Source organism: Mus caroli, unplaced genomic scaffold (assembly GCF_978045245.1).
Source record: "Mus caroli unplaced genomic scaffold, Mus_caroli_1 scaffold_10, whole genome shotgun sequence".
Lineage (NCBI taxonomy): Eukaryota > Metazoa > Chordata > Mammalia > Rodentia > Muridae > Mus > Mus caroli.
In genome coordinates, this window is record NW_028227265.1 from 61381275 (window position 1) to 61407967 (window position 26693).

The 26693-nt window shown below is 44.0% G+C and overlaps 1 protein-coding gene across 6 annotated transcripts in view; it reads left to right on the forward strand.

Moving 5' to 3' along the window:
* Positions 1 to 25415, forward strand: part of Csgalnact1 (chondroitin sulfate N-acetylgalactosaminyltransferase 1) — a 359628-nt gene extending 334213 nt beyond the window's left edge. For all 6 annotated transcript variants that reach the window (XM_085843930.1, XM_085843931.1, XM_085843932.1 and 3 more), the window contains 4 exons: positions 8597 to 8775; positions 9600 to 9694; positions 19994 to 20075; positions 23486 to 25415. In XM_085843930.1, coding sequence (XP_085700056.1) covers positions 8597 to 8775; positions 9600 to 9694; positions 19994 to 20075; positions 23486 to 23775 — 646 coding nt within the window. In that variant the 3' untranslated portion in view covers positions 23776 to 25415. The remainder of the gene's footprint in view (positions 1 to 8596; positions 8776 to 9599; positions 9695 to 19993; positions 20076 to 23485) is intronic.
* The last annotated feature ends 1278 nt before the right edge of the window (positions 25416 to 26693 follow it).

Below are 26693 nucleotides of genomic sequence, written 5' to 3' on the forward strand. Positions count from 1 at the left end.
AGAGCTCGTTCCTGATGTCTTCACTCCAGTCACGTGAGAGAGCCAAGTGCCCCTCAGTGCCCTCCTAAGATCTATAATTGTTAGTTGAAGGTAATGAGATTTGTAATCAGGCTAAATGAAATCCCCTTCATTCGGAGATCAGTATTGTAATTAAACTGTTCTAAATCCAGCTAAATGCAAACATTTTTAGAATATCTAAAAATAAAGTCTTATTTAATGACTAGTTTGCAATGTTTTATGTTCTCTTCCTCTGAGTTTATACTTCCTCAGTTGAGCTTTGTATTTCAGTTGATTGCTGCAGATTGGTGTTTTGCAAACTCTGGTTTGTGATTCATTAGAGGATTACAAAATCGATTCAGTGGGCTTAGTCCAGTGTGTTTGAAAAATAGAGTAGAGTAGGCTGCGAATTTTCCAAATGAATCACAGGTAATAAGGATACACATTGTTTGATGAAACACTAATTTCATTGCGCATGCCTATGTGCATACACACGTACATGCCCTGTGATATGAAGACAGTATGTTCCTTTGTAAAGATTGTAGTTAAAATGTTTACAAGCCCCTACCACAGAAAACAGCACAAATTACTTCACAGTGCCTGATTCTTAATCTACAAATGTTCCCAGGATGCTTCTGTTCTCAAATAGAAGCTTAATCCAATAGCTCTCAAATACACATAAGCTTTGGTATAACCTTGAATGCTTTGTAACATCCAGAATAACTTGGGCCCAGCCCCAGATAGTCTGAGTCAGCAGGCTTGGGATGCAGCCTGAGAACCGGTCTTTCGGTTTCCTCATGCACCGTTGTATCTGATCACGGCCCCCTCTGAGCAGCACCAGTCTATGAGGCCGTTTGATTGGAACGGGATAATAGGATATTTTAAAAATTGTAACTTGGAGTTGAATTATGCACCGACACGTTCATCATTGTCACACAGAGTCACCTTTTAGAGCAATTGTATCTGAGAATTGAGGCACTAACAATGAGACATTGAGAGATGGGGAGCAACTCCTTTATGTACAAACATAAAGACCTGAGTTCAGATCTCCAGTGCTCTGGGTATGGTCATATGTGCCTATAACTCTGGAACTGGAAGGGGGCGTGGAGATAGGAAGGTCCTCAGAGCTTGCTAGCCAGTCAGTGACCACTATCTTCAACGAGACAATTAGTTTCAAAAGATAAGATGGACACCTGATGTGACAAACAACTGATGTTGACTTCAGGCTTCTGGGCACATACTCAGACACATGTTATGCTATCACATACACCTGTACATAACAAGCATGCATATACATTTATGATTTCTGGATGTACACACAGAGAGAGAGAGAGAGAGAGAGAGAGAGAGAGAGAGAGAGAGAGAGAGAGGAGAGAGAGAGAGAGACTGTTCTACCCTATATATATGAGGGAACAAGGAGGCTTGTAATTGTGGTGGTGGTCATGTGCTTGCCTTACCACAGTGTGTGATGGCATTTCAAGCCATCATCACATCTTTGCCATTTCATGAAGATTTCATCCAGATAACTGAGGGGAGAATTTGTGTGTATAGAGGAGTGAGAGGACCACATGTAAATTCTCTGCTAAAATCCCACAGTCAGATAATCACAAATGTCATTGTGAATGTGGACATACTGGATCTCTTGACCACTGATGGCAGAAATGGAAAATGGTGCAGCTACTGGATAAGAGTTCTAAATCATAAAAATGATTTAGAATGGAATTATCTTCTAACCTAGGAATTTCATTTCCTCTGTAAATCCCAAAATAATTGAAAATAAACATGTAAACAAATGTGCACAAATATTCAGTGGTATTATTATCAATTTGCAAGGTGGAATCAACTCAAATGTCCATTGTCTAACAAACAAAAAAACAAATACTAAAAAATAAAACCTGAAATATCCATACAATGAAATACTATTCAGCTATAATAGGCAGTAAAGTAGCATGCTATGATATGTGCAGGGAACCAAACCCAGGTCCTTTGCAAGAGCAGTAAGGGCTCTTAATGGCTGAGATGTTGTTCCAGTCTCTCAACCTCTGTCTTATATTCCTCTTGCAGCCCATACAGGGTGAACTACTTTCTCTTTTTTCAATGACATTGAATACCAAATCCATTGCTTACTCCAGACCAAAAAAAAAAAAAAAAGAGCCAGCACATGGTCGATTTTATGACAGACACGGTGCTGGGCCAGCTGGATCCAGGCTTTTTGAGGAATTATCCAGATGTCAGTGTCCATATGGGCAAAGTGTGGGCCAGGCAAGCATACCTCATGGCAGAGACAGAGAAAGGAGCCAGGAGTCATCGGTTCATGCTTTAGAGAGTAAGGAAAGACTAAAAGGGCTGAGTCTGTGCAATGAGCTCTGTATTACTTATTTCCCTGTAGTAAAACATCGTGACCAAAAGCAGCAGAAAGAAGAGTTTTATTTTACTTTATGGTTTTAGAGGGTTAGAGTACTTGATGGTAGGGGAGGAATGGCAGTGGAGAGTTGAAGCAGAGAGATGACTTTTCACACTCTTCAACCAGACCATGGAAACAAGAACAAATTGGAAGCAGGGAAAGGCTATGAACTCTCAAATCCTGTCCCCTAAGTGACAGACAGACTTCTCCCAGTGAGGCTGCATAACCTTACCATCTGCTGATGGCTAAGTGCTTAAACACATGAGCCCACGAGGAGAACAATTCTCATTCAAACCTCCACAAGTAGATGAAGGAAACCAGAAGTGAGGAATGAAGGAATGTGTTCCCCTGCACATCAGAGCCTTGCAGCTATGGTCCAGATTCTGTGTGTTGGCTCTCCCACACTTACAAATAGAACCATGGCTACTATATGTCTCATGGGCCAGGGTTCCTTGAGTGGGAAGGAAGCCGCACTTCCTTCTTCACCTCCTTCCCAACCCTGCCCAAGATCTCCGCACTGTGTTCTTGTGCCCGCTCTTCATTTTCCTGTGAAAACTGTATGGCAAGACCTCCTCCTGGATTTTGCTCTCTTGGTGTTTTTCTGTATATCAGCAAATTTGTTTAGGGTCTGCCAAAGCAGACTTTGATTTTCCCACTCAAAATAAAACAAAACGTGCATGCATACACTACAAAAAGAAAGAACATAAAAGATAAAGCAACCCCCTCTTTTGGCCTAAGAGGGTCCACCCTAATGAGCAGTGCTCCGCCCTGCTACTCGAGATTCAAAGGCTTCCGTCTTCTCTTCTGAATGAACAGAGCTACAAAGCTACAAGAAACTTTAGATTTAGTAGAAAGGAATACCTGAGTTCCCTATAGAAACTCACAAAAACCAACCTGTATAAGCTCAGAGTGTTGAGAATTTAAAATTTATTATTGAAAATGCTTACAGAAAAAAAAAAAACAGGGATGATTGTATGTTTAGTTTTCAATTATTCATTGCATGCAAATGTCTTCATTTGACAGTAGAGCCCATAAAACATTTTGATACTTAGGGTTACACGGGGTAAGGTTTTAAATTACACATTTTCTATAATCCTAGATTCTATTAAAATTTTAAGGTATTTTTTTAAATAAAGGGAAGTGTCACATTAAGACAATTTCTTTACACTTGTGAGAAAATTCCTGTATTAGAACCAACCATACGAGACAGCAAGGTCTTTTATCACTTTTAATCTTCTCATTTGGAGAAATAAATGCAAGGCAATTAGGGGAATTAAAAGCAGCAGAAGCAATGGCTTTCTCAGGTCATCATAACCTCTACAAAAATGACTGCATGAAACCGAGAGGTCCCCATGCAGTAGTAGACTTATATCAAAGAAAGGAACTGAGTGGGAAATTCAAGCATTTTCTCAATTATTAAGAAATACAAGATGTAATTAGGAATAAATCATGAATCCTTTTATGTGTCCATAATAGAAATTTACATACTAGGGAGATGGAGAGCCCTCATTTTACCACGCTTAGTGCCTGTTTCTTGCTCTGCCACAACTGTAGGCACGTCATCAAATATTGTGTTTCATTGTGAGAGTAAATTAAATATTTCAAAATAATTTGCATGCTATTTTCTCAGCTTGGTTTTCTCTTACTCATTTTCCTCCTGGTTAGAACTTCCTGGTTAGCATTTGAGGGTGCTGAACTCCCCTTGTAGGAAAAGCTCTTTCCAGACAGCAAGTTCTTCAGGAAGTAGCAGGAGAGCCTTAGTCATTTCTACTTACTCATCTCTTGCTGTGCAGAGTGGTTTTAGTCTCTCCTTTGTCCCTCTGTGTGCTACTTATGAGCCAGAACTGGATAGTTTCTGAAGGGGGGGGGGGCATTGTGGAGTTGCTTCTTTGAAAGGATCCTAACCTGCTAAAGCCTCTTGTTCATTGGAGTGCTTGATACAATAGGGTATCAAGATACAAGGATGACTGGGGCAGGACTCTATAGCAAGCCCAGAGAGGTCTTTCTAGTTTGCAGAGAGGTGCTTGAAAGGCATGAAAAGAGCTCTTTCACAGAAAAATATGAAGACAGTATCTACTGGGAAAGGATCACAAGAAGAAACGTGGTCCCAGTCATGTGCATACCTTTTTGATTTATCTGTCATGAGCATCTACTGCCTTGTCACCCGAGTTGAGCAGGTGTCCAGCAGACCTGAATGCCTGCATGTGGACTCAGTGATCTACATTCATGGCCATGGGGTTTCTCAGGTGTAGAAGTCACTGCACAATGAACTTTGAGGTCTTGCTATCCTGGCAGTCAAGGGGTACCCATAGGTAGATGACAGAGGCAGCACTGTCCTTTCTGGGCCATTGCTGATTTTAACCCCACCCTGCTTTATTTGTGTAAATGAGTTCCACTGATCAGGACCTGGTGAGCTATCAGGGCTTCAGAGGAGGCCAGAGGAAAGTTGTCTCTGGGTTGCCATGCTCAAGGTAGATGAACGGACCAAGAAGGACTGTAGAGGACAGAGTTCTGTGAGGCATGGGCACAGGCTGCTGGGCTTCATGTGTCATTGCCCCAGTACTACCCATTGTGTAAGCAATGCACATACAGAGAAGATGTCATGTCCTCCTGGGGCTGTCAGTGTATACTGGAGACTGGTTGTGATCCACATTGGGAATGGGTAGTGCCCTGGAAATCACAGGGAATACCTTATCTTGTAGAAAGCATTTGTGAAAAGGAAAAAGCAAATTGCTGCTGCATGAAGGTGGACAAAGCATTTCTCTGGACCTAGTTTCCAGAATAATTTTTCTATAGAAGCAACACATTCAGGCAGAGAGGTTAACATTCAAAGGCTTTTTCGAATCTCTCAAATAAATTAAGGTCATCTCAAGCACTAGTGCCATGGATGTCCCTCCAAGTTTTCCAAAGGCTGTCATGCAAGCCCCAGCCCCTCCCCTTGCTTCTGATGCTTTGGAGCAGATGAAGGTGTTTATTGGGGCAAGCAGCTTGAGCCAGGGTGTGAAGAGTTTTTGTACAGAACAAGGCAGATTTATTTGTGTGTTGGGCAGGCAGATGAGTCGGATTGCTGATTCCCTCTTAAACTCTGTAGCATCCAGTCGTTCTCTATCTCCTTGCTTTGGGTTTGCCATTGTATCTCTTATAGGTGGTTGTGTCTTTAACACAGTTAGCTCAGGCGTTCCTACCACTCACCTTGCATTCTTCTGCTCAATGTGACTTGACTTCAGAAAGTATCTGCACAGGTTGACTGCAAGCTATCCCAGGCTAAGGTATGACTGTCCCTGATCTTCCAATGTAACATTGAAGAATGTTACATTGTGTGCCTCTTGCCTTAGGAAAGGCTGCTTAGGACATGTTCATGCAGAAGAGAAGCATGTTTAAGCCAAGTGTGGGGCACATTCCTGTAACCCCACACCTTAGGTGGAAGGCAGATTCTCAGTTTGAGCCTAGCCTAGTCTACATAACATGATCCTATCTCATTAAACCTAATAAATAAATAAGCTTTTATATTTAAAAATCTTTCATGATAAAATTTAAAAACCCCCTTAGGAGAGTTACCTTTTAAATTATGAGTCAGATATGATCTGAAGGAGCTCTGTGTTTTGAAACGATAACTTTCCTACTCTGTAAAGGAGATAGCAAATACCCCTGTGGTTCAGGAGACATGATTTCAGAGGGTATAAAAACTGAAACAATTGAACAAGACAGACCCTGAATAAGGCCTCCAGGAGAACTGGCTGGAAAGTCCCCTAGATGAACAGGTGAAATCCAGACCTCTCCCTCAGGTAAAGTTTCCCTTGGCAGCTAAACAAACATGTCAGGAGGACATGGGCTCTGGCGACTTACAGCGGAGCTAAAGAAACCTCTAGGAGCTCGAGGCTTCCTTCCAGGTCCTCCCAGCACCTGTGTGTTTATGGAAACAGAGTTGGATTTTTTTTCTTAACTAGTGCCAGCTGTAATTCTGAAAAGGATTGGAACATAGTCCCTGTGCTAATCAAAGAAACAGGGCTGGAGCCACCCCCACCCCACCACCACCCTCTGAGCAAAGGATTGCAGATAAGACTCTAAAGGAGTAGTGGAAATCACAGGGCTGAAGTAAGTGAAGACTCAGTCGAGGGGGATGTCAGAGCTGAAGGGGCCGTGGAATTAGGTCAAGAGGTTTTGGAGAAAGGTGGCAGAGGCAAGAGACTTGATCCAAATAAGTTAGAAGCACAGTGAGAGCTAGACGCACTCGAACTTCTATTCATAAATCTGGGTTCGCACATATTCCTAGACATCCAGTGTGCACATGGTAGGGAGCAGGCACAGTTGCAGGCCCTGGATTCTGGATTTCTGGTTCAAAGAGCATGGTTTTCACATCGTTCACCTGGATCTTAGATTGTCTGTCCTGTTGGTCCTGTCTGCAGTAATACCGAGACTAGGCTGGGCCCATAGATTTCCAAGATAAAACACCAAAGCTTCCTTTGAGATCTGAAAGAAGACAGTCAGTCACAGAAGCGTAGTGAAACTGGTTGTTGTGATCAAATCCCCAGATCCTAGCACCACTTGGTGTGTGAAAAGCTTAGGACTTAACTACTTTGTGTTGCCCTTCACCCAAGAGAGTTGCAAGGAAGATAAACTATTAATAATGGAAATAACTTTCCATCTGTGTCTGCTGAATATGCCAAGATGGGGAGGAGCTGGGGAGTGGTGGGACTGGGCCAAGGTAGGAAGGGCAAGGAGTGAGGGAAAAACAAGCCATGATCAAAGATGGATGGAGTCTACAAGGAGACCTGCCAGATGCCAGCCCCCTTGGCATATGGGAGCTGGAAGAAGACTGAATACAGCCTTTCACTCCACCTGCTGGAAGGTTGTCCAGGTCCCTCTTGCACCAAATGAATTATGTTTTGCCCAGGCGTGTCTTCTTTCTGAAGATTCTGCTCTTTGGGGGGCAGTTCAGCACAGCAAAGACTCTTCTTGGCTCCAGCAGCCTGGGCTTGAGAATCCGTACCTGTGCCGACGATGGCAGGGGCTGATGCTCATATTGCCAGATCCTTTTGCCACCACTAAAATAGTCCCTCTAAAATGGAGACTGTTATTATTCTTTTTATGCAAATAAAGCAACCAAAGAACAGAGTGGGGAATGAGTTGGTCCTCCTCACAAAGCGAACCTGCAATGCTGCCAGGTCTGATGCATCAGTGCTTTCTATCTGCAGGGTGGTCCTCTTTCCTACCATGCGATGCTGCTGTATCTAAGCTAGGAAGGAAGGAAGGAAGGAAGGAAGGAAGGAAGGAAGGAAGGAAGGAAGGAAGGAAGGAAGAAAGGAAGGAAGGAAGGGGGAGGAAGGAAAAACGAAGGGAGAGAGAGAAGGAGGAAGAAAGGAAAAATGAAAGGGAGGAAGGGAGGGAGGGAGATAAATCTCAGTCTGTCTGGGGCAACACACATGAAGAACAGGTTCCTTGGCTCCTGGTAGCATGAATTCAGATAAGAAGACGCTGGGAAGCTGGATTCTACAGAGAGTGAGCTTTATGTACCAGGATTATTTGAGTGGCCCAGGATTCATGAAGATGTCTCTGGGTTTTGTTTCTCCTTTACCAATTGCAAATGCCATCACTACAAATGTCCATTTATGATAACGATAGCAGTCTCAGTATAGAAGAAGCAGCAGAAATAGAAGAAATAAATCCAAGTTGAAAGTTCGTTAGGGACAGGAGAGATAGATCAGTGGTTAAGAGAACATACTGTTCTTGTAGAGAACCCAAACTTGGTCCCCAGCACACATGCTGGGTGGCTTACAACGACTTGTAAGTCCAGCTCCAGGGAGCTAACACCTTCTTCTAGAATCCGTGAGCAACTGTACACACATGTACACATCATTAACTTTAAAAAACTAATTTCAGTAGAAACTGGGCATTGTAGCATATACCTGTATTGTCCTCTGAGGAAGGAAGATTAAAAAATCAAAGCCAGCCTGGACTGGACAGCAAGGCTCTGCCACAAAACAAAACATCTTTGCTAGGTGTTTCCTGTCCTTTGAACCCCGGTGGTGTCTATTCAGTCTGGCTACTCTGTCCTTGCTCGGTGGGCACACTCCCCTTGGGTAATAGAATGTTCCGAGTGGGCTGGCCCCGGCTGTGCACTTCTTCAGGGACTCTGTCTTCCTGGAAACTGTACTAGTGAGTCAATCCTTGACCTTCTGCTTCCCTACCTCCTAGAGCTGCCAATTTCAGAAACTTCACCTTCATCCAACTGAATGGAGAATTCTCCCGGGGAAAGGGACTGGATATTGGAGCCCGCTTCTGGAAGGGAAGTAACGTCCTGCTCTTTTTCTGTGATGTAGACATCTACTTCACCTCGGAGTTCCTCAACACTTGTAGGCTGAACACACAGCCAGGTTCGTGTTGCCTCGTTCTTACCACTTTCTGTCACTCGGCTCTCTCTTTCACTTAGCAACTGCTCTGTGTACAGTTCCCTCTGATGTTCTGCTCAGGACTGAGAGTCACTTCCCTCCAGTAACAAAGACAAGGAAGGTGATCTTGTTTAATTCATCCTTGGGTATTGCCCATTGGGCCTCTCAGGCACACTAATTCTGGAACTCTGTCTTGTGCCCTTTTCTGTTTACCACTGGCAAATCAGATGAGTGGGGCACACACAGGAGAGACAGTACGTCGGAGGACATGAGCCTGGAAAAGCCACTCACCTCTAAAGGGAGAAAGGTAGCTACAGGCTGGCACCGAGACACTGGCTGGAGGAAACCACAGATACAAAAATGCTATCTGTGGACTTAGGCACAGCTACAATTAGCTAAGAATCTTGCTGTGGTCATTCGCTATTAACATATGGCAGTTCTTCCAGATATATTGGTTAAGGGCAGCTACATTGAGCCCTCTGCTGCCCAGGGTCTTCCTGATCTCCTTTGCCAGCTAGGAATTAGTGTTTAAGGATGGAGACAGCATGGCATTCCACTCACATCCCGTTGGGGAATATAATTCCAACCATTGACTATAAACAATTTGAATATATTCTCATCCTGGGAAGACAGAAAGGCTCTAGAAATACACGTAATGGTCTAGCTGGTGGGTTACTTCTGAGATCTAGTCTAGAGCTGAATGACGAGACAAGTGAGAATGGATGTAAATGCCTGGGCTATTTCAGGCATCTGCGTGCATATGGACGAGAGCCACTCTCTTAAGCAGATGCTTGCCTTCTGGTTTGCAGGGAAGAAGGTATTTTATCCGGTCCTGTTCAGTCAGTATAACCCCGGCGTAATCTACGGCCATCACGATGCAGTCCCTCCGCTAGGACAGCAGCTGGTGAGTAATGACCCTGCAGATGCCTGTGTGGCGGCCTCTTTGTGGCTCATTACGGGGGGCACCTGACTGTGAGGCGCGGTGAGCGGGCATCTGCAGACTGATCCCCTTGGTGGCTTTTACGTTTGGCAGATTTTCCGGCCTTTGCTTCAGGTGTCGTGTTGATTCAACGCACTTGCAATATTTAAAGCAGAAAATAAAGAAAAGCAATGCCTTACAGGAGGGCAATTTCACACCTTCATAGTTTTCCTCTATCGTTTTAGGAACTACTATTACTGGATGCTAGAGCATGCTTTCTCTTTACCATTATAAAATCTAGCAAGAAAAGTGAGGCGGATGCTCCTGTTTCTTAGGTGAAATCAGATGATAAAAAGGGGTGGCTCGTGCCACGGTTACAGGGAGTCAGTGGAGAGCAAAGATCTGATCCTGTCTCCTGGCTCACTCCATCCTATCACCACTGCTACACATCCCGGTACTGGGTAGATGTTGGCATCACTGGTGTCCCCACAAAGGTAGCTTTCCAGAAAATAGGAGAGACTTCTCTGCCAAGATCCTGGCTGCACAGGCGATGGGTTGTGGAACCACAGAGCAGTAAGACCTGTTCAATCTCTGTTATCACCAACCGCTGAAGCAGAACAGAAAATGGGAAATGAGAGAAACCAGGAGAGAATCCTCATGTTTGTCCAAGGCTATTGTAATGGTGTCCCCTTATGCATGCGGGCTATGCTCCAAGACTACCACTGGGTATCTGGAATAATGAATAATACAAAGCCATAAGTAATACCAAGGCCTGTGTATTGTGTGGCTTTCTCTGTTCTTATACCCATAGTAACATTTAAATTATACATTAGCAGTGAGAGAATAACAGCAATGACTAATGATAATATAGAATAATTATAATAATATGCTAAGATAAGCATTACTTAAAACATAATTTCCTCATTTCTGGAATTATCCATTTAATATTTTCAGGCCTCAGCTGACAGTAGTAACTAAAACTGTGGAGACTGTACCTGGGAGTATACTGTATTGTTGGCTCCCTGGGCACAGAGCAGACCCTTCTGTCACCCCTCTCAGGGTGATCTTTCCAGCAGGGAGATTATTTGTGACACTGTTGTGTCCTGTTAGCAAGCATGAAAACGCCATGCTTTTCCCACTGAATACCCTTGTACAGCTGGGACATAGACATGCCAACATGATGGAACTAACTCTCCTCGAGGCCCATGGAAGGAGGGCACATGGGTTGAAAACACATGGTCTGCAAAGTTCATTTGCATAGTTGACTCTGCGATAAGTTTGCAAAAGTAACAAAACCCCATTCCTTCCAGGCCTGTCCCCTGCCCTTCACCCTCCCCAGGTGATGCGATTCTCACAGCTAATGCGATTCTTTACAGAACCCTGCACCTTTGCGTGTTTTCTAGAGGGAGGAGGGTCATATCTAATACATGTCCTAGCATGATTCTGTTGGGCTCGTGCTAGAAAGTGCATAAACAGTCTCCTCTTCCTCCATCAAATATTAGCACTACAAATGTAGTGGGGTGAGGGCTACATCTCTCTCTAGGCTTTGAAGAGGAAAAGAACTCAGTGTCACAGCCTAAGAGCCAGTTTTCTACTTATGAGCAATAAGTCTCCTGAGGACAAAGGCTTCTGGATTCCCATCCCAGGAGTCATAAGCTTCTCTTGGGACTCTAAGAAAAAATGGAATAAAGTATTTGTTTTCTTTCAACCAATAAGAATAAAAGTCCCTTTGGTTTCAATTAAGGCTCTGTTTTACATTTGACATTGGCAGTGATTAATTCTCCTAGTTCAGACTCAGAAAGGCCTTATTTGCTTGCAAGGAATTTTTTTCATTTCATAATCTAAAGGTTTTGTCCTTTCTAGTCCATCCTGCTGAGAGCAGGTGGGATAGAAGGCAGAAAGACAGACAGTGTAGAAGCAGAATTGTCAGACCCACCGAACAGGCAGTCCAGGCAGAAATAACTCAGATCCCCACGGCCACAGCTAGCAGCCCCGAGTCAACCTACATTTTGACATTTATTTCTGAAGGCATCATTGACTTCTCCCCCAGTTCATAAAGCTGCTGATTTGGAGGTCAGTGTTTAAAATTATCTAGTTCGGTGAAATGCAATTTGAAGACTTCCCATTCCCCAGAGAAATGTGTGATTATGTCCTTCATTAAACAAGTCATTTTCTAAAATTTTATTTGTACTTATGTGTGTAAGTGCAGAAGGGTAAAAGATCTCTTGAAGCTGGAGTTATATCTGATGCAGGTCCTTGGAACAAAACCCAGGTCCTCTGGAGGAGCAGCAAAACCTCTTCACTGGTGAGCCATCTCTACAGTCCCAAGACAAACTGTATCACTTGCTGCCTATAAAGGTCTGGTCCATACCCTGATGCAGGAGTCAGAAGAACTGTTATTGTTTCATATACTCAGACCTGATTGATGAGACATCTCTCAACCATCCTTTATAGAGGTAGAACGACTGATCCACGGCTGCATAGGCAGAGGCTAGGGAGATGGCTCAGAGAGGATCAAGTGCTTGCTGTGAAAGATGAGGACCTGTATTCAGGTCCCCACCCCACCCCGGACAGGTGAGAGCCACATGCCTGAAACCCTGACACTGGGGATCTGATGGGGACAGGAAGATCCCAGTAGATGTGAGTCAGTCACTAGCTAGACAGACTATCTCAAACTGCTGGCTCTAGGTTCATTGGAGAATGTGTGTCAAAAAAAAATCTGGTCAAGAGTGATAGAAGAAGATACCCAAAGTTAACTTCTGACCTCTACACAAGCATGGATGAACACCCACAGGCAACTGTACAAGCACAGATAGACACCAGCATATACACACACACACACACAGGCACACACACACATCTGTCCCCAAAACTAAGATGGAAAGGTCTTTGAGTGACAGAGCTCAGCCCCCACCATTATATCCTTCCTCTTGAGCAGGGGACTAGACCTGCTGAGCATCCCCTAGAGATCTGATACATAAAAGAAATGGCCTAGCGAGAATTCTAGGGGCAAGCATCAAACTACAGAAATTAGTATACCGGAGACAGAATGTGTAGGTAGCAAGACACCATAAAATAAAAAGTAACGGCTGGAGGTGGATAAATTAGGAGAGATTTCCTCCTGAGGCTGCATTTTGACTCAGTCTAGAAAGAGACTGTGGATATTCGCAAATCCTTGATAGCCTCCCCTGGAACACATCAGTACCTCAGATGAGACAGGCAATGAAGGTTCAGAATGGGGCTGTAATAAAAGTTACTTACCTATGCAAACAAGAGAGAACCTTTCCCAACAGCCCGCAAACAAAACCTCCTGCTCAATGTCCCAGTTAAGAGTTTTCACCGTTATCAGCCCTGTCATTTTCTGTTTTGCCTGCAGATGAAAGCAAGGATTTTTGTGTGTGTACAGATGACTTTCTTTTTAAACTTCTGCATCCGAGTCATTAGTAATAAGTGACACTGTGGGATTTCATACTAATATTTAATGTTTTGAATTTTAAGCCATGAGATGAAACTTGCTGGTGCTTTAATGCAGAAACATCGTGTCAGGAAGGGACGACTGTCATTTAAATGAGTGTTCACTTTAAACATTCCACCTTGCTGGCTCTGCCTGTCAGCTCTGGCTTAGGTCCCCACAGAAGCCTCCTACTTCTTCTATCTTTAGATTCCGACCCTCCCCACACTCCGGTCTTTCCTTACCCTTTCCTTGCCAGAGGCTGGCTTTGAATAAACAAATTAACTCCACTTCTCTTTTAAAAAAGCATTTATGGCATAAAGCCAGTGGCATGCTAGCAAATGTTTGGCAACCCACTCTTGGAAAGAAGGGGGGGAAAATGCCCTGGTGATGGTATTTGCCAATTTTCATGGTGTGTAAATAATCCCACTGTGGCTTTTTTTTTCCCGGCTAACCAATGTGTTACCACAGGGCATACAGCTGTGAAGAGATGTGTACAAATCTGGTGAGCCAGCATGGGCTGGCTCAAGCACAGGACTGCAGACTCTGATTTCTTGTTGGGACTAATTGTCCTCCATCAACCCCACCACCTGGCAGATGGCACCAACTCCAGAATACCCATGCTAGCCTGCTGTTGTGTAGCACACCTGCTCGTGGTCTCTGAATGCTGTCCTTGTTCCCCCAGGTCACCACCTTCCCGGTTGTAGACTCTGTGCCTGCTGTGCAGTAGCCCCTCCCACTTAAGCCTCTTTCTTTGTGACTCCCTTGATTATGGGGTGTGTTGCTTCTTTGTCCTCCTCATCCCCCCTGTGATTACACCTGCACCTCTTTACCTCCCAAAATAGTTTGTGTGTGAACCCAGAGGTGGGTATCAAGTGTCTTCACTGATTATTGTCCCACCTAATTTTAATTATTTGCAGTTCATACATGTATTAATGTTTTAAGTCATATTTTTCCTCCTATCATCCTCTCTTATGTGGTTCCTATTCTTTATTAGGCCCTGCTTCTTCCTCCCACCTTATGCTTCTCTCTGTCTGTCTGTCTGTCTCTGTCTCTCTCTGTGTCTGTTTCTCTCCCTCTGTCTCTCCCTTCCTCCTTCTTTCCTTTCTCCCTCCCTCTCTCCCTCCTTCCCTTTTCTTTTTCTCCTCCTCCTCCTCCTCCTCCTCCTCCTCCTCCTCCTTCAATATCTCTCGCTGAATATTTAGCTCACTGATCTAACTAGCCAGGGCAGACAGTAAGCAGTAGGTTTAGGTACACATATCACTATACCTAGCTTTATATGTGAGTTCCAGGGGTCCGAACTCAGGACTTTGTATTTGTGGAGCAGTCACTTTATCAAGAAGCCAGTTCTCAGCTCCTTAGTTAGTTGAGATTTTTTTTGAGGGGTGGGGGTAAATTATTGACCATATTAAGCACTGACCTATGCTTCAGTTTTTAGCATGCCCACTGAGCATGGTATATGCAGTGTACCCTTGCAGACTGGTTTTGTTTACTCAGAAAGCCTACACTTACTAAATAGCAAAAGTAATGTTACCAGATGCCATCTGAGAATCTCTCACTGTGACCATGTAATCTCCCATAATTCTCAACATGGGCAAGTGACATCAGCATCTCAATTCACACATCCGCGAGTCTGGGCTCAGAGGGTATAAATCCACCGTGTCTCGGACTCCTGCAGCTGCTGCATGGGAGAGGGAGAGATCTAGGTGCTACACCGTGAGGCTAAGCTTGACTGAGAATGATGCGCTGAAGGAAATGTATTCTTTGGCTTCAGTGTGCTTCTAGGAGGACCATGAGTCTAGATCCCAGACAGGAGAAACCTGGAGAATCCATGTCCAGCCTGAAACCTTTAGAAAATAAAACCATCCTTTATCCAGAAACCAATGAGACGTGTGAAAATAAGGCTCTGTGAAGATCTGGGAAGAAATGAGATTTGAGTCTACTATTAAATAAATTCTGGAGACTCTATGGCTCCAGAATACATTATTTCTTTAAAAAAATTACTTAAGACTATTCAAGGGAATCCCAGCCCCTAGCTCTGCTATGACAGATTGAATGAACTCAAGGAAATCATTCTGCCTGAGTTTGAAGACGTCTCAAGAAGAGGACACACAGCCTTTGCTTCCAGAACCCTCTGCAGTGCGCTCACTGGCCCTTCAGTTTCCAGATAATAAAGAGTACACAATGCATGGTGCTACCTAGAAATTGCTGCAATTCAAGGACTTACATATTCATGTGTAGGACCTGAAATATCAGTAAAACATCTCAGAGCAAACCCAAAATTCAAACCCTTGTTCCAAAATGTTCAGAATTTAAAGATGGCTACAACAAGCCCAGCACCCTGTGTAAGTTTCTGGGCCATGTGCCTGTAAGCACACCCAGCTCCCAGCAATTTCTAGGATGTAGGAGGCTGGTCAGATCTAGCGTTGGTTCTTGAAACATACTCTTTGATTTAGATAGAATACTCTGTCTGAAGTCTTTTTTTAACCTACTTGATTTCAAGATTCAGATTGTTTCATAGGCTTCTGTCCAACCTAACACCATTAAATCAGACAGGCAACTGCCTGTGCTCCAGGCTACCTGTGCAGGTGTAGGGCAGCCGTGTTCCCACAGCTCTAGAGAGAGTTGCTGATTAGTGTTTTGTGCTTTGATCATAATAAAAAATAATTACCCCTGTCACATGACTTGCCCACAAAGCTGTGATTCTAGAAACTTGATGGGGAAGACCCGACCTGAAATACATCCCTTTTATGGTATAATTGGGCCCACAGTCTTTTGTGAACTTCTGTGGGGTAGGAAGCTGCTGGAGAACGAGTGGACAGGAGGCTAGCTGTCCAAAGGACATCCTTAAAGCGACAGTGGCTCCTGTAGATTGACCAATGAAATTCAGAGCAAGAGAAAAAGGTGGAAAACTTGTAAGTCATTCCAGTAGTAGGAACATTGGAGTATATATTTTAACATTTGGGCAGATAGGTAGAATTCTTTATGCCTGAGTCAATGTGTTTTAAGTCAGACTTTATGCCTTAGGTCTCAAGAAGGTGAGGACACTTTTGACTATTGGTCTAGATCTGTCCAGTCCTAACAATTGTCACCAGTGGACCACCTATGCTTTTGATGAGATACTTGCTATCAAGTGTCTCTCACTTGAAGCCATTTGTATTTCCACTTGAAGCCAGGAGTCATGGTTACCTTAAAAGTGCTCCTTCTCCTTTCACTGAAGAAGTATTTATTAATTGCACAGCTGTGTGGCCAGTAGTGTTCTAGGTGCTGGAGACATAGGGGACTAAGTTCCTTACTGCTATTCTCCAAGGGTGGTAGGTGAAGACAACAAACTGAGAAACAAATATATCCATGAGCTCATTTCACATTTCAGAGAACTGCTCATATTACAGAGATGTTAAGCCAGGGTCACAGTATAGAGGGAAAATGGGTACTAGCAATTGTATTGGCATTGGCCCAGAGAGTCAGGGTGACTGCTCTGAGCAATGGTGAGCAAGGGACTGGTGACCAAGCAGAGCCTGTAGGGATACCTTGGATGCCTGTGAGTCTGGGGAGTTTGGGGAGTTTGGGAAGTCAAGAAACAGGACTGTGTAGAACAGCAATTCTCAACTTGTAGGTTGTCAACCTTTTAGAGTTGAAAAACATTTTCACAGGGTCACCTAAAGCCATCAGAAAACACAGATATTTACATTCACAAATAGTAAAATTGCAGTTGTGAAGTAGCAATAAAAATAATCTTATGATTGGGAGTCAATACAACATGAAGAACTGTATTAAAGGGTTGAAGAATTAGGAAGGTTGAGAACCACTGATGTAGAGGGTTGAAGAGGATGAAAGGAGGAGGAGGAAGAGGGAGAGGAGGAGGAGGAGGAGGAAGCAGGCAGGCCTGGGTAGTGGAATGGAAGCCCTCTGTGCCTTTTGTAGAGTCTTCAGCAGTAATATGATGCCATCCCATCAGAAGGGAACTCTAGAGTTTTTTCTGCCAGGCTGCTCCCCAAGGGTAACATTCCAGTAACTTGGTCCAGTCAGTGACTTGGTCCAGCTGTGGTGGTAGACCTTCTAATAAGTGAAATCCATCTTGCTCTGAAATTACACGCTGTGGCACAACCATGTCCATTTCCACAAAAGCCTATATTTCAGCGGCTTCTTCCCAGTGTGACTTTCTGTGGCTTACCAGCTTTAAAACCAACTAAGTAACTGTTTCTATAATGCAGCCCCTGGGGCATAAATAGGTATGTTCCTATCACACCACTGCAGATGGTTATCACCCTTCCAGCTATGTCCTTCAGCACAACCTTGATCCAGCCCAACATTTTATGGCAGCTGCTTCTTGGGAGGGTCTTACGCTTCCTCCTCAGTTCTGCCTGGTGGTTCTTCCAGCATGGAGCAGTCTCGTAAATCCTATGTAGAGCCCAGCCAAATATTTGAAGCTTGGATACTGGTGCTTCTCTTCCACATCATGTCTGTGAGATATTTAGAAATTTGGACCATAGATGTTGAGCTGTTGACTGCAATAGAACATTTTACCTAATAGAGAAGGAACAAAATCCATTTAAAAATCTACTCAGTCTCCATCTTGAATCTCCAGATTTTCCTGCCTTATGCAGTCTTCCCAAACTTTTAATTCTGCTGCCACATCTGTTGTTTTGTTTGGTGACCTGATGAGTTTCACCAGGGTTGCCTGCAGGGGCACGGGTGGGGCATTATTTGCAGCACTGTCTGTACCTTACCAGTGCCTACACCACCGGACACTACTGGTAGAGATCTCTTTTTCTCACCTCAGCAACTATTAACTGCACACAAATCCTTGGACAGTGGTAGGTGGAACTTCCTGAGTCCTCCCAACTTCAGGACAGAATGTTACAGAGCATCATCATGGTCAAATTCTTGCATTCATAGCCTGACATAGACTGTGCACTATTGAACTCTTGATAAAAGAATGTTTATGATTCATTACCTCTTTTGCAAGACATTTATTGGATATAATTTAGGCTGTGGGAAGGTTCTAGAACATGGAGTAATACATGACCTGGAAAACTCTTTAACTATGATTTATAATTCTCAGTTCTTCATCAGATAGGAAAGAGAATGGTGCCTTGAAATGAAGAGGCCTGTCTGAGAATAAAAAAAAAAAAAGTGGCCAGTACCCTGGGGTCATGAAAGTGGGAGAGCTGGTCCTTCCCCTCATGAGCTACACCACTCAGAAGATCAGGTCCAGCACCTTGACTGGGCAGCACAGAGTTGGCTCTGGTGGCTTGGGTGCTGGTAACATGGCTCCAAGGGCATGAAAGTAGGAGAGTTGACCCTGCCCTCTGTGGGCTGCAGCATTGGGTGAGCTATCCAGACCAGTGCTAGAGAGCTTACACAGGTAGTGTAGGTACACGAGTGCTGGTGGGACGACCAGCTCAGCTACCACGAAGGCCCAGACCCAGGGCTTTGACTTGGTCCACACCAAAATCTACCTCATGTGCTTGTGCATGTGGAAGGCTAAGTCCTACAGATGCAAAGCTGCAGGGTCTCCATGGCACAGGGCAACAACAGGAGAACCAAGAGAAATCCAGGTGAGGGTGCAGTATTGATGGTTGGCCTCAAACCAGTTTAATGACTCCTTACAATGTGCATTTACAAGGAAAACTGTGAACTCAAGGGTATACTGTGGGACGCACTACCATTTCCACGACAAGATGTTTTCTATGCTCTGTTTTGTCTAGTTTTGTTTTTTATTTTCTTTTGTGTGCAGGGGTGGGCATTGCTATGGCAGAGGACAGAGGGCAGATACAAAGGGTCTGGGAGATGAGTGGAACTTGGGTACATGATGTGAAACTCAAGAATCAATGAAAAGTTATGAAAAAAAAAAGTGGCCAGTGGTGGAGCTGGAACAAGACTGCTCCTCCTCTCATGAACTGTTACAAATGAACAATACCCAGAGCCTTGTATCAGTACTACAGACCCTCCTAAGGCCTCTCTTTCCCTTGTCTAAGGAGGTGATTTCCTGACTTCTCAGCACCTATAGGAACTACAAGGATAATGGGGGAAAAGTTCCTATAAGGATTTCAACTCTATTCTCAGAATTACTTTTGACAAATGTGTGTGTGCCTGCATCTGTGCATGTGGATGTGGGTCTGGGTATGTGTAAGTGTGTGTGTGTACGTGTGTGTATGTGTGTGCACATGGCAACCTCTATTATTGTTTATATTTTGTAGCTTCAGCAAATTTGCTGGAATTTTTCTCCAAAGGAAGAAACCTAGCAGAGCTGTGTTGCTCTGTTTTTTTGCAGTCACTGTGGGCTGGCACTTCCAGCATGAGCTTTCTGGAGTAGCTTCATCTGTTAGCCCTACCCTTTCCTCTGCCAGCCAGTGGTAGTGAGGGCCAGGGGGCCAGGAACAACTGGAGTCTCTCTTGGGTATTTCTTCTCTTTCTCTGGTGTTGGCCTGTGAATTCCAAGCTGTTCCTGGGGCCTCTTCTCAACTTCCTGAGCCCTTTGCTGGCTCTGTGCCCAGGCCTGTGTGACAAGCCTGACCTCACTTCTCCCTGGCACTGGGACCAGGCCAGACGTGGGTGGTTTTCCATGGCTCCACTGAAAAAACTTGCTCTCTGAGGTTGTTTTTTATTGTGTGAGAGAGTGCATGTTGTCATGCCTACACCCTAGAAACAACCTAGCCAGAGGTGCCCAAAAACACAAGGCTCCACTTTGGATTTAGTTAGCTTATTGTAATTTCATTTGGCATGCGCATGCTCACATGCGGGAACACATTCACACTCCCATCTTGCCTGGTTTTTAGCTCTGCTCATCTAAATGTGTGAAAACCACTTTTATATACTCTTCCTTGCAGGTCATAAAGAAGGAAACAGGATTTTGGAGGGACTTTGGATTTGGGATGACATGTCAGTACCGGTCAGACTTCATCAACATAGGTAAGATAAAACTTCGTGTCTACTGCCACCTGGAGGCCACTGTCCCACAGACCAGGTTCTCCTGGTAAAGGTATTGCCATTTCCACAAACAGTGCAACTCCCCAGGTCACAGGAGGCAACACTTGGGACCCTGTCATATGCACCGACCCCTCTCAGATGTACCCAGTACCACGCAAGGTTTTACAATGACAACATTCAAGCAAGTTCGGTGTGGTGCCTCTTCCTCTGTGGGTTCTTGCTGTGGAACCCACTACAATGGACATTGTGAGCCCCCAGCAAAGTGATGAGGAAAAGGAAGGCAATTAGAGAAAACACATACAAAGAGGATCAGTGTTTTTTACTCTGATGATCCTTATTTAAAGTCCCATTTGCCACTTTAAGCTCTGAGTATACAATGGCTGTCAACATGAACACCCATGTGAGAACATGTCCACACATACAGACACACAGATATTCATAAATACAGAGATGTAGATGTGTGTATACAAATGTTCTCAATGACACACATACACAGACACAGAGAGAAACATATAAACACACTTATTCACATAGATACATGCACACACTTATATATGCAGACACGCATGCATATAAACATATACATGTATATACACATATCATATACATGTATAAACACATACACATAAAAATGTACACAGGCACACACATAGAAGCTTACAAGAACCCATTTTCAAATACATATGAGCCTGCCTACAGGAATCCAAACCTCAGAAAGGAAAGGCCCATGGGTTTCAGCAGAACAGACCAAAGTGCTTAGAGGAAAAGGGGACTCCTGGGACTTCACAGCAAATGGAAGGGGAGAGTGGGCTGGATTACACATGGCTAGAGCAAGAAGGAATAAGTCCAAAACCTTGACTTGGGCTCTGAGGGTCCAGGGAAGCACTTGTGTATGGGAAGTAATGGGACACTCCTCTGCAGGCCTCTCGGGTACCGCATCCTTCTCTCTCCAGTATGCCTCCCCCAAGCCTGCTCTGAAGCTTCCCCTCTGGCAGTCAAGCAGCAGGAGTCAGGCCTGGGTTTGTTTTGTTCTGTGGAGTACAGAGACCTTGGGACTCCATAGAAATAACCATATTAAGATGAAAATAAATATGAAACAACTTATCCCCTAGGAGGCAGCAGAACAGCATGGTGCCAGTCTAGCGAGGCAGCTGCCTGGTAGAGACAGCAGGTGTCCTTTAACATCCCTCTGGGAACTAGTCCTAAGTGGAAATATGCATGTCAGATTCCCTGAAATAATACTCATTTAAAAAAATAATAATTTCTATTTCAAAAAGCTATTGTTCCCTTGCCCTGTACAGAGGAAGATGGTTTAATGGGGTGATGATGCCTATGTTTATTAAATTTGGATTAGTATTACATTGGGTTCTATGAAGATAGATGTCACTATACCTGCAAGGAGAGGATCACAGTGACCTGGGGAGGCCTCCGGGGGCTGCTGCCATGACCTCAGAGCTTCAGAGTCCCCTATTCTTTGCAATCATGTCCTTATTCGCATGTGTCTTCCTTATGACCCCGGATTTAATGCGAGAAGCTGAAGACAATAATAAATTTAGGTCAGCAAGGCAAACCCTAACTAGATTCTAGCTTGTTTTGTTATGACTCTACTTCATTTAAGGTTTTAAATACCCCAAAGTTCAGTCAGGCATTCTCACTGTAAACTCAATCTTCTAATCCCTGCAGAGGCCATAGAAATGCAAATTCAAGGCCAGCCTGGGCTCTACTCAAGACCTTGACTCTGAAAAAAAAAAAACAAAACAACATCCTAAAACTTGACAACTTAACCAGCAACCATTCTAGGAAATGTCATCCAAATGCAGGTGCCAGACATGGGATCTCTCCCGCGTGTGCCTGCCGCAGTCACTCAGAGACACAGCTTGGGGTGGCTTGGTCGGGATTTCTGGTTCTGAATTTTTCTGGTTTGAGTTGGCCCTGATCAGAGCACTGTAGCTGGGGTATGCAGGCAGGGATAAAGCGGCTACATAAAATGTCTGGGACAGGGTGCTGGGTATGGTCTTGGCATGGCTATTTCTCATAAGAGCTGACTGGGTAAAACACGCAGGTAAATGCAGAACAAATGAGGGAAGGGCTGGCTCTTCTTTGGCTCTACCTGGGGCCTGATAGGCTTTCTGTTAAGGGAAAAAAACAGCTTCTGGCATGGGGACAAACACCTGCAATCCAAGCACTTGGGAGATGAAGGCAGCCTTGGCTACACAGTGAATTTGTAGCCAGTCTAAGCCACATGAGACCCTGGCTAAGCAGAAAGGAAAGCAAATCGAAGGGCATGTTCCTTCCCCACAGTGAGACACCACCCGCAACAGGGGAAGGAGGCCAATGTCCAATGAGATAAGAGTTTTCTCGGAAGAAAGCCCCAGAACTGATAGTGAAGCACACCCATTTAAAATGAGCCAGCAGCCTATGGGAGGGGTACACATGAATGTTCGGGACTGTTGTAACCTAGGAAAGGGAGAGTTCTTTTATGCGAGTGTTTTTTTTTTCCTATTGCAAACCCCCATTTTAACTCATTTACCCCACAAGCCCTAAGGTTTATTCTGCTTGCAGTGGCAGAAGGAAGCCATACCCAGAGAGAAATACAGGATTTAAATTGCAAGGTGTCGTGTTCAAAAAGAAGGGTGCCTTGAAGTTCTTAATCCTGGGCCAGGGCTATTCATTAGTACTACTGATGGCTTTTGCAAGCAGTCCAGTTCTTAGAATCCTGCCCAATGTTTTGTTACATGAAGAAGTTTGCATGATCTGCCACGAAGATCATTCCTATTGGCCACATCCATCCAAATTCTCTAGCCCAGATGGGCATGGGTAATTTGGATGGCTGGAGCTTCAAATAGCACCTCGAATAAATACCTCTTTATTGTGTATATGGGGATCAGGAGGAAGCCAGGAGGCAAAATCAAATATTCCTCAGGTGTCATCCACATTTCTTTGATTGGATATTTTCTGTATTTACATTTCAAATGTTATCCCCTTTCCCTGCCCCCCCCCAAAAAAAAACCCTCTCCCCTCGCCTCTCTCCCCTGCTTCTATGAGGGTGTTTGCCCACCCACCCATCCACATTTTAATTTTAGGACAGAGTCTCCCAATGGTCTGGAACTTGTCAAGCAGGTTAGGATGGGTGGCCAGCAAGCCCTGGTCATCTACGTATCCTTACCTTCCTGGTGCTGGAATTCAAAGTACATGCTAGCCTTTCAGTGATCCACTCTTGACTTTAAAAAGAAAATTTAATGTGTGTCAGAACTCAGTTTCTCACGCTTACACCACAAAACATTTCACCAATTGAACTATCTTCCCAGCCACTCCCACAATGTCTCTTGATGAAAAGTTCCTAGCAGTCGAGTGCACGCCACACAATTCAATAGCATGTTCTGTCCCCACAGGTGGATTTGACCTGGACATCAAAGGCTGGGGCGGTGAAGATGTGCACCTGTACCGGAAATATCTCCATAGCAACCTCATAGTGGTCCGCACACCTGTACGGGGACTTTTCCACCTGTGGCATGAAAAGCACTGTATGGATGAACTGACCCCTGAGCAGTACAAGATGTGCATGCAATCAAAGGCTATGAATGAAGCATCCCATGGGCAGCTGGGGATGCTTGTCTTCCGGCATGAAATAGAGGCTCACCTTCGCAAACAGAAGCAGAAAGCCAGCAGTAAAAAGACATGATCCCCTAGGCACAGATTAGCAGAGACATTTAAATTTTTTGCCTTTGGCAGTTGCTGAAGAAGTAGATGCGACAAAGAGCAACAAAGTATCTAACTGGTGAGCGAGAGATGAAAAAAGAGTCTCATCCCAGGATTCTGTTGGCTCCGTGTATGGTGACGCTGGCTGTGTTTACAGCAAATGATCTCTCTGGTTCCTGCTCACTGAAATATTCACAACCTCAGACCAGTTTTGTAGAACGTTTACTAGAATGAGATGCAAACACACTGAATTGGTTACATCAGAGGGCTTTGGTACTACCAGGACTATCAAAGTCTCAGACCAAGCAGAGGATCTATGTGAGAAATGGAGATCTCTGACATTAGCGTCCTCCAGGAGACAGTGAGCAAAATCAAAGGGCCCTGGAAACACACTATGTAAACTGTAATTTCCCCAGTATTAACCAAAAAACATAAAACAAAACCAACAACAACAACAAAGCCCCTCTCTTTCCCATTATTGTTTAGTCATCTTTATTCTAAAAATGCACTTTTGTTTTTGCTTCTGAGTGTTATGCTTATTTAGTTACCCATTTGCAAGCCTTAGTAGGAGCATGTTGTAGTATATACACTTCTATTGGTTTTTTTTTAAAAAGATTTTATTTTAGTTTTTGTTGGTTTTGTTGATTTGTTTACTTGAGACAGTCTTGACACAGAGCCCGAGATAAACTTGAAATTATGATCCTCCTGCCTCTGAAGCCTGAGTGCTGAGATTACAGGTGGGTACCACCACAGCTGACAAGAAGATACATGCAGAGGTGTGGGAGGAAAACCTCCAGTTGCAAGCACGTGGAGCTCTGATCTAAGGACTGGCCAATCTCAGACCACGCTAAGGCTATGTGTGGGGCTGGGGAGAGAACGGTATTAAGAAACTATCTAAGACTGTCCAAAGAGGAACAATCAAACACTGGAGAAAGAACAAGACACTTTCCTCTTCACTAAAAGGACACTAAGAAGCCCTTGGTGTATTTACTAGAGAACATAATTTCTCCTCTGGAGAAGTGGGGACCACTTTCTTACCTGTTTGAATAAACCAAAGTTATGAACCAAACAATCACTTTTCAAAACAGGGTGCTCTTCTTGGTCTCTGGTTTGCATAAGAAGAAAATGCAGGAAATATAGATCTAAATATATATTTTGAAAGACCAATCCATTACTCCAGCGAGACAGAAGATTTTGCACATTTCCATTCACTCCTGGCTATGTGGAAGCAACTTATTTTTAAAATAAGCAATGTTACTGATTGCTGGTATGTCTCTGAAGCATTTTCTTACAACTCCAAATTCTTTTTTAAAAAAATAAATAAATCTGATTAACATTGAGTGGTTTCTACATCCATATGCAAATTATTTATTTCTTAGCCAGCACCGGCTGCATGAGCTGATCACCTCTCCTGTCTCTGTGCCTTCTGTTTGCCCACAGTGAACTCATTGTTGAAATGCTTCAAGAACACTCACGCTGTGTGTTATAAAAAAAAAAAAAAAAAAAAAAAAAAGAGCATTGTATTGATTTGTACTGGTAGTTTATAAAATTTAATTAAAACACAAGACATGAATGGAAGGTGGCATTGCACAGCTAATAAAATCTGTGAATTTGATTTCTTTCCGTAATAGGATTGTGTGTCTTGAGTTTGGGGAAATTATTTTGTGCATAGATGCATAGATCAGGGCTTTCCAGTACTGGCACTGTTGACATTTGGAGCTTGATCACTTAGTGGGGGGAAGGGAATGTACCATGCAAAATTCCTACCGTTCCTCTACAAGCCGACTGTCAGGGGCATCTCCCACTCGGCTTTGGACAACCAGAATGTCTCCAGTCATTGTCAAATACTTTAGTACAGGAACAGGAGCATGACCCCTGCCTGAGAACCTCTAGGACAGAATGAAAAATTTGGCATTTCACTTATGCTAATTTTACTTAGATGACATTGAAAAGAAAAAAGATTTTCGAAACCCCTTTACAGGATGCCTTGGCAATCACATACTCTGGTGATTTTAGAGACTTCAGGATCTGTGGCTGTTGTTTCCCAACAGTGGTCCTGATGGACTTGTGACTGAATCGTGCTGATCTTGTCACGGAGTCAGGGGGATTGCTGCTGTCTCACAAGAAGCGAGGCATCAAACGAATCAAGCAGGTCCAGATGGCTCTGGGTGTTGCAAGCCCTGGATGACTCTAGGGTAACCAGCATTTGATGCATTCCCACTATGTTACAGATGCCCAGGACACTGAATACAGTTTTTGTTCGTTTCTTGAGACCAGGTCTCACTTGGTAGCCCAGAATGGGCTGAAACGCACAGTGCTCCTTCTGCCTCGGACTCTCAAGTGCCTTGGTTATGGTTGTATACAAGCACAGCTGGCCATGAATTGATTTTAACAGTTGCTCAGGGAACTAGGAAGAATGCTTGGTGGGTAAAGTGAGCGCAAATCTCCTCTAGCTCCCAAACTGAGACTATGGAAAGAAAAGACTGGAGTAAAGCTACTCTGGCTGAAACAGCATGAAAGGGGAAAGACCTTTGTCTCAAAAATAGAGTGGAGAGCAGTGGAGCAAGACACCCAATGTGTGCACACATGGTGGGGACCCATAAGGAAGCACATTGTGTCCTATGATGATTTGAAAAGACATCTAATTTAAAGTGACTGAGGGAGCTCTGGAGCTCTGAAACTGTAAGCCAGCCCCAATGAAATGTTGTACTTACAAGACTTGCCTTGGTCATGGTGTCTCTTCCCAGCGATAAAACCCTAAGACAATAACTAAAGAAGGTGGTACACATCCCCCCTGCCCTGGTTTAAAGCTTAGCTTAGATGCAGTTGCAGTTCCAGTTTGAAATGTCCCCAAAGGTTCATCTAGTGAAAGCGTGGATGTCAGGGAATGGCATCTTGAAT